The 13,379-nt window shown below is 43.1% G+C and overlaps 1 protein-coding gene across 2 annotated transcripts in view; it reads left to right on the top strand.

Annotated features, from left to right (window-relative positions):
- The window catches only part of LOC110492270 (5'-nucleotidase domain-containing protein 2), a 35,334-nt gene extending 22,169 nt beyond the window's left edge, over positions 1–13,165 (top strand). The window contains exons 1-9 of one of the 2 annotated variants that reach the window (XM_090203416.1): positions 954–4,071; positions 4,572–4,632; positions 5,294–5,396; positions 5,537–5,638; positions 5,773–5,854; positions 8,073–8,159; positions 9,878–10,018; positions 11,395–11,459; positions 12,279–13,165. In XM_090203416.1, the coding sequence (XP_090059542.1) occupies positions 3,637–4,071; positions 4,572–4,632; positions 5,294–5,396; positions 5,537–5,638; positions 5,773–5,854; positions 8,073–8,159; positions 9,878–10,018; positions 11,395–11,459; positions 12,279–12,540 (1,338 nt within the window). In that variant the 5' untranslated portion in view covers positions 954–3,636 and the 3' untranslated portion in view covers positions 12,541–13,165. Of the gene's footprint in view, positions 1–953; positions 4,072–4,571; positions 4,633–5,293; positions 5,397–5,536; positions 5,639–5,772; positions 5,855–8,072; positions 8,160–9,877; positions 10,019–11,394; positions 11,460–12,278 lie in introns of those variants that run through there. The other variant, XM_021566449.3, reaches the window with a different exon arrangement.
- The last annotated feature ends 214 nt before the right edge of the window (positions 13,166–13,379 follow it).

Here is a 13,379-nt window from a genome sequence, read left to right as displayed (position 1 = left end):
GGGTATGTCTCTATCAGTTTTGCACATCGAGAGACTGAAATTTTTTCCCATTCCTCCTTGCAAAACGGCTCGAGCTCAGTGAGGTTGGATGGAGAGCATTTGTGAACAGCAGTTTTCAGTTCTTTCCACAGATTCTCGATTGGATTCAGGTCTGGACTTTGACTTGGCCATTCTAACACCTGGATATGTTTATTTTTGAACCATTCCATTGTAGATTTTGCTTTATGTTTTGGATCATTGTCTTGTTGGAAGACAAATCTCCATCCCAGTCTCAGGTCTTTTGCAGATTCCATCAGGTTTTCTTCCAGAATGGTCCTGTATTTGGCTCCATCCATCTTCCCATCAATTTTAACCACCTTCCCTGTCCCTGCTGAAGAAAAGCAGGCCCAAACCATGATGCTGCCACCACCATGTTTGACAGTGGGGATGGTGTGTTCAGGGTGATGAGCTGTGTTGCTTTTACGCCAAACATAACGTTTTGCATTGTTGCCAAAAAGTTCAATTTTGGTTTCATCTGACCAGAGCACCTTCTTCCACATGTTTGGTGTGTCTCCCAGGTGGCTTGTGGCAAACTTTAAACAACACTTTTTATGGATATCTTTAAGAAATGGCTTTCTTCTTGCCAATCTTCCATAAAGGCCAGATTTGTGCAATATACGACTGATTGTTGTCCTATGGACAGAGTCTCCTACCTCAGCTGTAGATCTCTGCAGTTCATCCAGAGTGATCATGGGCCTCTTGGCTGCATCTCTGATCAGTCTTCTCCTTGTATGAGCTGAACGTTTAGAGGGACGGCCAGGTCTTGGTAGATTTGCAGTGGTCTGATACTCCTTTCATTTCAATATTATCGCTTGCACAGTGCTCCTTGGGATGTTTAAAGCTTGGGAAATCTTTTTGTATCCAAATCCGGCTTTAAACTTCTTCACAACAGTATCTCGGACCTGCCTGGTGTGTTCCTTGTTCTTCATGATGCTCTCTGCGCTTTTAACGGACCTCTGAGACTATCACAGTGCAGGTGCATTTATACGGAGACTTGATTACACACAGGTGGATTGTATTTATCATCATTAGTCATTTAGGTTAACATTGGATCATTCAGAGATCCTCACTGAACTTCTGGAGAGAGTTTGCTGCACTGAAAGTAAAGGGGCTGAATAATTTTGCACGCCCAATTTTTCAGTTTTTGATTTGTTAAAAAAGTTTGAAATATCCAATAAATGTCGTTCCACTTCATGATTGTGTCCCACTTGTTGTTGATTCTTCACAAAAAAATACAGTTTTATATCTTTATGTTTGAAGCCTGAAATGTGGCAAAAGGTCGCAAAGTTCAAGGGGGCCGAATACTTTCGCAAGGCACTGTATATCCTGTATTTTATACCATCTCTTGCATCTTGACCTATGCCGCTCGATCATTGCTAATCCATTTATTTCTATGTATATATTCTTATTGAATCTCTTTACTTAGATTTGTGTGTGTTAGGTAGTTGTTGTGGAATTATTAGATTACTTGTTAGATATTACTGCACTGTCGGAGCTAGAAGCACAAGCATTTCGCTATACTCGCAATAACATCTGCTGACTATGTGTATGTGACCAATATAATTTGATTTGAGGCACTTAACCCTATTTGCTCCTGTAAGTTGCTCTGGATAAGAGTGTCTGCTAAATGACAAAACTGTACATTTACATTTGGCACCATAGCACTCACTTCTGTCATCATGAAGAGCTTTGAGAGGCTAGTAAAGGATCATATCACCTCCACTTTACCTGACACCCTTGACCCACTTCAATTTGCATACCGCCCCAATAGATCCACAGACGATGCAATCGCCATCGCACTGCACACTGCCCTATCCCATCTGGACAAGTGGAATACCTATATAAGAATGCTGTTCATTGAGTACAGCTCAGCCTTCAACACCATATTACCTCCAAGCTCAGCATTAAGCTCAGGGCCCTGGGTCTGAACATTGCCCTGTACAACTGGGTCCTGGACTTCCTGACGGGCCGCCCCCAGGTGGTGAAGGTAGGAAACAACACCTCCACTCCGCTGATCCTCAACACGGGCCCCACGTGGGTGCGTGCTCAGCCCCTTCCTGTACTCCCTGTTCACCCATGACTGCGTGACCATGCACGCCTCCAATTCATTCATCAAGTTTGCAGATGACAGGCCTGATTACCAGCAATGATGAGACAGCCTACAGAGAGAAGGTGAGGGCCCTGGCGGAGGGGTGACAGGAAAATAACCTCTCCCTAAATGTCAACAAAACGAAGGAGCTGATCGTGGACTTCAGTAAACAGCAGAGGGAGCACACCCCTATCCACATCGTCAGGACCGCTTTGGAGAAGGTGAAAAGCTTCAAGTTCCTTGGCCTCCACATCACTGACAAACTGAAATGGTCCACCCTCAGAGACAGTGGCTCAAGAAAATCAGCTTGGCTTTTACAGATGCACGATTGAGAGCATCCTGTTGGGCTGTATCACTGCCTGGTACAGCAACTGCATTGCACGCAACAGCAGGGCTCTCCAGAGAGTGGTGCGGTCGGCCCAACGCATCACCGGGGGCACAGAACCTGCTCTCTAGGACACCGACAGCACCCAATGTCACAGGAAGGTCAACACGATCATCAAGGACGACAATCATCCGAGCTATAGGCTGTTTACCCCACTGAAGGCGAGGTCAGTACAGTTGCATCAAAGATGAGACCAATAATCTGTTTTTCAGTCTCTATCTCACAGCCTTCAGACTATTAAATAGCCACGCTTCTGCCCTATGTACATAGACATGGGATTACTGGTCACTTTAATAATGGAACACTGGACACTTGAATAATGTTTACATACTGTATTTTACTGTATTCTAATCAATGCAACTCTGACATTGCTCGTCCTAATATTTAGATATTTCTTAATTCCATTCCCTTACTTTGAGATTTGTATGTATTGTTAGATAATACTGCACGGTTGGAGCTAGGAACACATCTATTTCGTTACACCAGCAATAACATCTGCTAAATATATGTATGTGACCAATAAAATGTGATTTGATTTAGCTAATGTAGCATGCCTGCTCAATGTGCCTGCTAGCTACTAGCTAGCTTTATTGACAAACACAGAGATTAAATTTTGCTACCTACTGAGTTCTCAAATCAGTCCAGAGGGCAACGGCAGCTGACTCGATGCAGTCTGCAGTGCACTAATAGTTTTCATGCAAATGATTTTACTTAAAATACTGCACCAAACATCATAGCTAGATGTAAAATTGTGCGATTAAGACCACACAAAAAACGTACAAATGAATGACTGTCACGTGTGCTCCCTCTCCGGCCTCTAGGTCACCAGGCTGCTCATTATGGCGCACACCTGTCACCATCGTTACGCGCATTATGACACTCACCTGGACTCCATCACCTCTTTGATTACCTGCCCTATATATGTCACTCCCTTTGGTTCCTTCCCCAGGGGTCATTGTTTCTGTCATGCTTGCGTTGGTCTTAGTTTGTATTATGGTTGGTTTATTTATTAAAACACTCACTCCCTGAACTTGCTTCCCGACTCTCAGCCCACATCGTTACAGAATCACATCTCACCTACGGGAAGCATTGGGGAGTGTTTTTCTTTTTTGTGTCAGGTGGAATGACGTTGGATCCGGGAGCCGCTACAGGCTTTCATGCCTCAGCCAGATCGCCAGGCTTCCTTGCCTCCGCCGTCTCGTCAGGCTCTCACGCCTCAACCGGATCGCCAGTCTCTCACCCCTTAACCGGATTGCCAGCCTCTCACCCCTCAACCGGATCGCCAGCCTCTCGCCCCTCAACCGGATCGCGAGGCTCTCACGCCTCAACCGGATCGCCAGGCTCTCACGCCTCAACCGGATCGCCAGCCTCTCACCCCTCAACCGGATCGCCAGGCTCTCACGCCTCAACCGGATCGCCAGGCTCTCACGCCTCAGCCGGTTTGTCAGGTTTCTGCGCCTTGGCGGAGGCGACCAGTCCGCTCCTGATCCCCGGGATCGTCCCTGTGGTTGGCGTCCTGCGGCTGGAGCCAAACGCAACAGGAAGGGGGTACTGTCAAGTATGCTCGCTCTCCGGCGTCTAGGTCACCAGGCTGCTCGTTATGGCGCACACCTGTCACCATCGTTACGCGCATTATGGCATTCACCTGGATTCCATCACCTCCTTGATTACCTGCCCTATATATATGTCACCCCCTTTGTTTCCTTTTTTGTGGTTTGGTCGAGAAGGCAAGCCTTGTTATGTAAAATGTCTGATTGGTTCTGAACAAACTGTACTTCCCAGTTACAGAAGTACAGTAAGTGAGTGGCAAGATTCCAGGGATGCTAGCTGTTTATAGCAAACTATGCAACATTCAATGAATGTTCTCTCCCAAGAGAGAGAGAACCATGTTGAAAAAACATGTCTGGTTAAATTTCCTTTTAGATAGGCGTAGAAAGCCATCAAAAGTGTAAGTCGAGTCAAGAATGTATTTAAACCTTGAGCAAGACGACTGTATATAAGCATACTCAGGGAAAACAGTCAGCTCAACTGCTTATCCACTGTGTTTATTTTCCTAAGGATGCCATTGGAATGGTGCATATCAAAGGCTACATGTACAAGTGGATAATGCAAGACTTGGGTGAGATATACTATTATGTTTTAAAAATATTTGCTTCTAGATATAAATCTCAAATATGTTTCTATCGGATGCTTCCTATGTCACCCACACCCAGTTTGCAGGTTCTCTCAAACTGAATAGTGTGAAAAAACAGTGTAGCAATTTAACAGCCCTGCAGATAATATTTTTCGGGTTATGATTAGGTAAAAAGCATATTTTTCAAGCCAGAAAACCATGGCCAAGTGGAAGTCAAGATAATTGATAAAACGTTACTAACATACTTTAAAGTGCAAAAATATGACCATACTTTTAAGTGAATATAAAAATGATAGTACACTTAACAATTTATAACCTTAAACCCTAGTTTTTGTTTAAATATGTGTTTACGGAGTTCAGGTTTGGCAGGAATTGAGAGAAGAACATTTTAGGACATATCTATCTCTTTATACTCTGCTCTCTCACAGTTTCAAGAAAAGTACTTTAAATGCCTTCATCTTTTGCTTAAATGCTCCAGGACTGTTTCCAAATGGGAAAATCTGCCATTTTCTTCCAAGGAACAATACATTATGATGGAAGTGGAATATTTACATACTTTCGAAATGCTCTAGGGAAGCTCAGTCTGCTTGAAGTCAGGATATTCCAGTTGGAATTGACCCCCCCCCTTCTCATCTCCCTCCCACAGAGAAATATATCCTCAGAGGTGATGAGACATATGCAGTTCTACACCGTCTGGCAAGCCATGGCAAGAAGCTCTTCCTTATAACCAACAGCCCATTTAGCTTTGTGTGAGTGCCACCATCAACCAAACTGAGTTAATCAGAGATATACATGCAGTTTGTTGATTTGTTCTCTGGGCACGTTCAGCTCTGCACATTATCTGTACCTTTCGTAGTTGTTGACTAACCAGCTTTTTTTCTTCATTTAGAGACAAAGGGATGAAATACATGGTAGGAAAGGACTGGAGGGACTTATTTGACATTGTCATTGTTCAAGCTGACAAACCACACTTCTTCAACAGCTGTGGCAAGTAAGTCTGGTACACTGCATACCTTTATATTCCCAATCAAGAAGTGTCCAAATTCCGAAACTTTGGTCTTCACAGAAATTCACAGAAAATGCATACTGTTAAGGTCATTCTGTGACCATATTTGCCACTTGCAGACCTTTCAGACGTTTGGATAGCAACGGGGACCTTCAGTGGGACAAGATCACGAGCTTGGATAAGGGCCAGGTCTACAAACAGGTAGGAGTGTAGACATTACCCAGCAGTATTACTGTATACAGCTCAAAGTGACTAACCCAGTTGCAGGATTTACCAGCATTGACTACTTGCGTAACAGATTGTGAATCTCACAAATTACCACAATGTCAAAACTGTATTTGTTCCTTTTTATTGTGGAAAGTGAATGACACATGATTAGACTGGCATGTTAACTCTTTAATCAACCTGAATGAAATGTCCAAAGTCTGAGTTAGTCTGGTGTTACAAAGTTGGCCTTTGACGCCTGTGCAAAGATGTTAGTCTTGTCCTTGAATTTAGGTCAGAATAGAATAGACTAAACTTTATTGTCCATCCAGGATGGACATCACCTTCCATTAAAAGGATCACATACATTCTCACATCATACACACTTAAACCAGTCAGTCGATCATACTAAAAACATAGGCCATACATTCACTCACAACTGACCGCTGTCCCAACTGCACTGGATAGATAAGTACATATACGGATCAAATTTACGTTGCATTTAGTAGTCCAACAGCACAATGAATGAATGTTTGAACACGTTCTTCTTGGCCATGGGCATTCTGAAGTGCCGGACAGAGAGAAGCCTCTCAAACTGAGGGAGTAGAGGGTGGGAGGGGTCACCAATGACAGCCAGTGCCTTCTTTATGGTTGACTTGTGGAACAGAATGCTCAAATGTGCCTGTGGTCGACCAATTACTTTGCTGGCTGTGTTTACTATTCTGGTCAGTTTGCTTTTGCTCCTCGCGCTCAGATTACCATACCAGACTGTCATATTGAACGTGTGGATGCTCTCCACCAAGCTGCTATACACCCTCTCCAGAGCATCTTGGCTGACCCCAAACGTCTTCAAATTCCTGATTAAAAACAGGCGATGGCTTGCTTTAAAACGAATAGTCTGCATTCTCTGTAAAACTCAGCTTGTTATCAATTTGTGTCCCTAGATGTTTGAAACACTCAGCCACATCCACTGGTTGGTCATTCAGAGAGAGTGGTTGGGACATTGGCAAGTTGATGATCAGCTCATTTGTCTTTTCCACATTGATGTGGAGGGTACTTAACCAGCATCATTCTTGAAGGTTTTTGATCTGTTTAAAATAGTTGTACCCATCTGATGTAACATCTTTAAAAAAAGAGTCCTACTAGAGCCATGTCATCCGCATACTTGAAAAGTCTCACATTGTTTCGTTGGATCTTCATTTCATTAGTGTAGGTAGAGAACAACAATAGTGAAAGGACACACCCCTGGGGTGCCCCTGTGTTCAGGATCAGTTCATCAGAGAGGGCCCCATTCATGAGGACCCTCTGTGGGCGGTCAGTTTAAGTCCTTGATCCAACCTGCGAGGCCGCCGTTGACATTCAGGTCCAGTAGTCGTTTCAGCAGTATGTGCATTTGCATTGTATTGAAAGCTGAACTAAAATCAATAAATAACGTGTGCATATGATTTATCATGTTGAAGGTGACTGACTAGCCACCATGTTCACCAAGGTCAGGATAGCATCCTCAGTCCCCCTCTGACTAATAGGCAAACTGTATCAGGTCCAGATGATCTGCTATGGACAGGGTAAGGTGCTTACTAACAACCCTTTCCATGCATTGGGCCAGAAGGGGTGTGAGGGCCACAGGCAAAAGTCATTTGTAATTTGGCCTCTGACTTCTTAGGCACCGGTACAATGGTCGACACCTTCCAGGAGTTTTGCACAGTACAGGTGCTCAGAAGGAGTTGAAACAGTTGTGTGAAGACTCCCTTGAGCTGGTCGACGCAGACCTTCAGTACTTTGCCCCGTAGTCCATCTGGGCCCGGTGCTTTCTGTGGCTTAATATGTGACAAGCATGAGGCCACCTGGTTCTCTGTTATCTAGACAGGATTTGGGGACAATCAATCAGGCTTGGTGATAAATGGATACTACTTTGATGAAATTACATGTATTGTTGCCTCACAGTTGGACATGTTAACCATGCAGTACTTTTCCTCTAAGAACCCTGCCAACATCATTGCCAGACTGACCCTCAAGGCCAATAATTGTCTGTTGCTAAAAGCCTCAGCAGAATTTGATGGAAGACCACATCCATGACCACATAATTACTGTCATGTTATAGTTTTGCCAATCCACGTTGTTTGTCATATTTCCTCCTCTGTTACCTTCAACCATTGCCTGATTTAACTTAATAATAATTCCTTGTGACATTCATTACGCTGTCTCCTTGTTGTAGGGCAACCTGTTTGACTTTCTCAGGCTCACAGGATGGAGAGGATCCAAGGTGCTGTACTTTGGAGATCATCTGTACAGTGACTTGGCAGTGAGTCATACTATATTTACAGTACCAGTCACAAGTTTGTACACATCTACTCATTCCAGGGTTTTTCTTTATTTTTGCTATTTTCTACATTGTAGAATAATATTGAAGATATCAAAACTATGAAATAACACATATAGAATCATGTATTAACCACAAAAAGTGTTAAACAAATGTGTGTTAATATGTTAATATATTAATAATAATAATTAGCCACCCTTTGTCTTGATGACAGCTTTGCACACTCTTGGCATTCTCTCAACCAGCTTCATGAGGTAGTCAGTCACCTGGTGTGCCTTGTTAAAAGTTAGTTTGTGGAATTTATTTCCTTAATGCCTTTGAGCCAATCAGTTGTGTTTTTACAAGGTAGGGGTGGTATACAGGAGATGGCCCTATTTGGTAAAAGACCAAGCCCATATTATGGGAAGGACAGCTCAAATAAGCAAAGAGAAATTACAGTCCATCATTACTTTAAGACATGAAGGTCAGTCAATCTGGAACATTTCAAGAACTTGTAAGGTTTCTTCCAAGTGCAGTCGCAAAAACCATCAAGCGCTATGATGAAACTGGCTCTCATGAGGACTGCCACAGGAAAGGAAGACCCAGAGTTACCTCTGCTGCAGAGGATAAGTTCATTAGAGTTACCAGCCTCAGAAATTGCAACCCAAATAAATGCTTCAGAGTTCAAGTAACAGACACATCTCAACATCAACTGTTCAGAGGAGACTACGTGAATCAGGCCTTCATGGTCGAATTGCTGCAAAGAAACAACTACTAAAGGACACCAATAATAAGAAGAGATTTGCTTGGGCCAAGAAACATGAGCAATGGCCATTAGACCGGTGGAAATCTGTCCTTTGACAGAAATTTGAGATTTTTGGTTCCAACCTCCCTGTCTTTGTGAGATACAGAGTAGATTAACGGGTGATCGCTGCATGTGTGGTTCCCACCGTCAAGCATGGAGGTGTGGTGCTATGCTGGTGACACTGTCTGTGATTTATTTAGATTTCAAGGCACACAAATAGCATGGCTATCACAGTATTCTGCAGCGATACTTCATCCCATCTGGTTTGGGCCTATCATTTGTTTTTTAAACAGGACAATGTCCCAACTCACCTCCAGGCTGTGTAAGGGCTATTTGACCAAGAAGGAGAGTGATGGAGTGCTGCATCAGATGACCTGGCCTCCACAATCCTCTGACCTCAACCCAATTGAGATGGTTTGGGATGAGTTGGACTGCAGAGTGGAAAACAAGCCAACAAGTGCTCAGCATATGTGGGAACTCCTTCAAGACTGTTGGAAAAGCATTCCAGGTGATTGAAAGAATGCCAAGAGATTTCAAAGCTGTCATCAAGGCAAAGGGTGGCTGCTTTGAAGAATCTGAAATAGCAAAATATAACACTTTTTTGGTTACTACATGATTCCATATGTGTTATTTCATAGTTTTGATGTCTTCACTATTCTACAATTTAGAAAATTATAAAAAAAAATAAGAAAAAGCCCTTGAATGAGTAGGTGTGTCCAAACTTTTGACTGGTACTATGTCTGAATATTTTGGTGACTGATGCAGGCAGTGTGGATGTGATTTCTCCACACAGGAAATGGCAAACAGAAATTGACTTTGTTTTAAGGTCTGTGTCCCACATTGTGCTTACTGTAATAACCTGTGTCATGTTGTGGCTAGTCATTGTACTGGGCTGACTACTCATGCTCTTCTGCAGGACCTGATGCTGCGTCACGGCTGGCGGACAGGAGCCATAGTACCGGAGCTGGAGGTGGAGACCAGGGTTGTGAACACGGAGCAGTATGCCCAGGGCCTCACCTGGCTGCAGGCACTCACCGGTCTGCTGGAGCGCATGCAGGTACACTTATAGAGCTATAGTGTGTTCTACAACATATAAATTGGCAAACTGTGAGGTCAAAGCAATGTTGCGTTTACCGGTTGGAAATCCCACTTATCGCTCATGGAGCAGCACCGCTCCACACTCACAGTGTGGGAAAAAATGCTGCTCAAAATTCGCTCCATTCATTAAAATCACAATTTAGCCAAAACCCATCTATTTTTGTGACTGCCTTGACCTACCATATGGTTTTGAAGTATTAAAACCAAACCATATGATTTGAATGAAAATGATTTGAGTAAACATGAAAAGGTGAATGTAAGAAGCGCTCATTTCAAATAGGCCACATGAAATATTATACAACATATAAACACTCTAAATAGGTCAGGAGCCAGACAGGGAGCCTAAGAAGGAACTAAAATGACTTATTTAGGCTGTATTATTTCAATGCTATAGCCTACAAAGGAATACATTGTGAAGCATTTGCGAGTGTGACAGCATAGGCTGGTAGGGACATAAAGCGCTCAGCATTTAAACAACATTTTGTTTAATCATTATAGTCTATAAATTGGGCATATAGGCTGTGACTTAGAATTAAATGTAAAATGCCTTATTAGGCTTAGTCTACTGTGCCTTTTGAATTCATTTTTAGAAAGTCTGGCCAGAGTCTGTGGCTTCAGACTCATGCGACGATGCCTGGAGAGCAGGCCAGCAGTGGAGAATATCCTCTCTGAGCTTGCAGAGCCTCTGGGGATGCTAAACACCCTTTTGGCCACTCTGGTCAGGCTGGGCAGAGATGCAGAGGTGTTTTATTTTTTAGTTTTCTATAGGTAGGATAGGTAGGCCTAAAGGTTTTTTTCTACCCACCTTGTTCCTTTCTTTTAGCATGTACACGAAGTACACCATCATGCTTTCTGGATACGCGTCTTTTCAGATTCCATAATGATTCTTTAGTTGTGGACACTACATCACCGCACTCCCCCTCTTGTTCTTGGTCCTCATCCTTGTAAGTCATTTTGATTTTGCAACTGTTTTATCAGTTTCTTTATTAAAATATTTTGAACTCCATGACAGTAGCTAAAGCAAGGGGCTATAGTAGCACACAAGTAGACTACAAATGCATGCTGGGCCAGGCATGCCCTGAGCTTGTGAAGTGAGCGCTACTGGAGAGAAATTGGAGCAGGCTCCAGCCTTTGGTAATCTCGCTCAGCGCTCCAGTCAAATTGGTCATGCTCCGCTGCACATACTCTGGTCCCAATCAATTGTACCCCCACAATAATCACTACTACTACAAGCTAATATTATGATATATTTTTTTTACCCATCAGCCATGCCATGTTTTTTTATGTTAAGATGAAAGTGTTCAAGTAAAAACATTTTTATTGAACTTGTTGCAGATGCATCGAGATCCAGAGTCAAAGAAAGTTCTGCAGGATTGGTTGAAGGAGAGAGAAGAGCTTCGGTGAGTCTAGTGTTAGTAGATATTATACACAAAATATACAAAAGTATGTGGACACCCCTTGAAATTAGTGCTTTCGGCTATTTCAGTCACACCTGTTGCTGACAGGTGTTAAACTCGAGCACACAGCCATGCAAACTCCATAGAACAGTGGCAGTAGAATGGCCTTACTGAAGATCTCAGTAACTTTCAATGTGGCACCATCACAGAATGCCACCTTTCAAAAAGTCACTTCATCAAATTTCTACCCTGCTAGAGCTGCCCTGGTCAACTGTAAGTGCTGTTATTGTGAAGTGGAAATTATCTAGGAGCAACAATGGCTCAGCTGTGAAGTGGTAGGCCAGACAAGCTCACAGAACGGGAACGCCGAGTGCTGTAGCGCGCAAGAAAATTGTCTGTCCTCGGTTGCAACACTCAATACCGAGTTCCAAACTGCCTCTGGGAGCAACATCAGCACAAGAACTGTTCACGGGAGCTTCATGAATTGGGCTCCATGGCCGAGCAGCCGCACACACGCTTAAGATCACCATGCGCAATGCCAAGCATCAGCTGGAGTGGTGTAAAACTCGCCACCATTGTTATAGCAACAAAGCGGGGACCAACTCCATATTAATGCCCATGATTTTGGAATGAGATATTCGACGAGCAGGTGTCCACATACTTTTGGTCATGTAGTGTATGTCATAATATTCCAAATTTAATTTATCAAGACCGTCGGACAGCAAGTCAGACCTAAAGGATTCAGTGTAATTTTGATTTAACAAGCTTCGTACTGACCTATGAACTTCCTTTGACCCTTTCTTTCATTTTCCCCCCTCACAGAGCTGTGACCAAGAACCTGTTCAACCCTCACTTTGGTAGCATTTTCCGCACCTGCCACAACCCCACCTACTTCTCCCGTCGCCTGTGCCGCTTCTCTGATGTCTACATGGCATCCATCAGCTGTCTGCTGAACTACGACCTCTCCTACACCTTCTACCCTCGTCGCACCCCCCTGCAGCATGAGGCTCCCCTGTGGATGGACCAGCTTTGCACTGGCTGCATGAAGACTCCCTTTCTGGAGGAGATGGCTCACATCCGCTGAGAGGGGCAATCCAAGATCTCACAAACCGCAAACTGAATATGAAGACGCAGGAACTGAGGCTAAGCTGAGAGTAAGGAGGCATGGTGGACAACCCAGAACAGGTTAAAGGTTTGCACGGATCATGAGTGCCACCTGCTGGGTTATTGTATGCCAGTAGGCCTACAGTAGTAGCATATCATAATATCTGCCTATTCAAGTCACCCAATAAAACTTGGTTGGCCAGGACATTTGATGGGTTTAGCCATTAGTTTTACTTTTTAGGTTAGTTAAGGTTGTAACTTGTTATCCACACCATGTACAAATGTATGTTTTTGATATCTGTCACATGATTGACTTTTTAAATCTCATTTTAACCATGTAGCCTGTAACGGACTGATGTCATATAATGACATACAGTATCTTATGACCGCATCAGTTTGTTTTGAGTAATGGGTCTTGATTATTATAATTTTTTACAAGTATATTTTAAGTCATTGGTGTTACCGCCTTGAAAATCACTCATTACAAAGGACCTTGAGCATAGGGGCCTATATTAAAGGAAAGGATTAGTTAATCAAACCCTTTTAGTGTGTCGTAAATGTGAGGATTGAGAATTGTGTTTAAATAAAGTGTCATTGGTGTTGCATTGTGAGAAATTATTAATCATATCACTTTTGTAAATTATTTTAAAAGGGTTATTGACCATAGATGTTCATTTCTGTGGCCTCCATTTTATGAAAATCCTCAATTACCTAAAAGTTGGCATTGGTGTTACTGCTCCTACTGGTGGCACAATGTTATCATAATGGTCCAAATGTATTAAGCTGCCATATTAGTTTGTTTTTATAATGGGAAAATGT

This window comes from Oncorhynchus mykiss, chromosome 16, assembly GCF_057628025.1.
Source record: "Oncorhynchus mykiss isolate SJ-2025 chromosome 16, ASM5762802v1, whole genome shotgun sequence".
NCBI classification, from domain to species: Eukaryota; Metazoa; Chordata; class Actinopteri; order Salmoniformes; family Salmonidae; genus Oncorhynchus; species Oncorhynchus mykiss.
The sequence above is the reverse complement of the archived record's forward strand: the minus strand, read 5'-3'. Positions and strand labels throughout refer to the sequence as shown.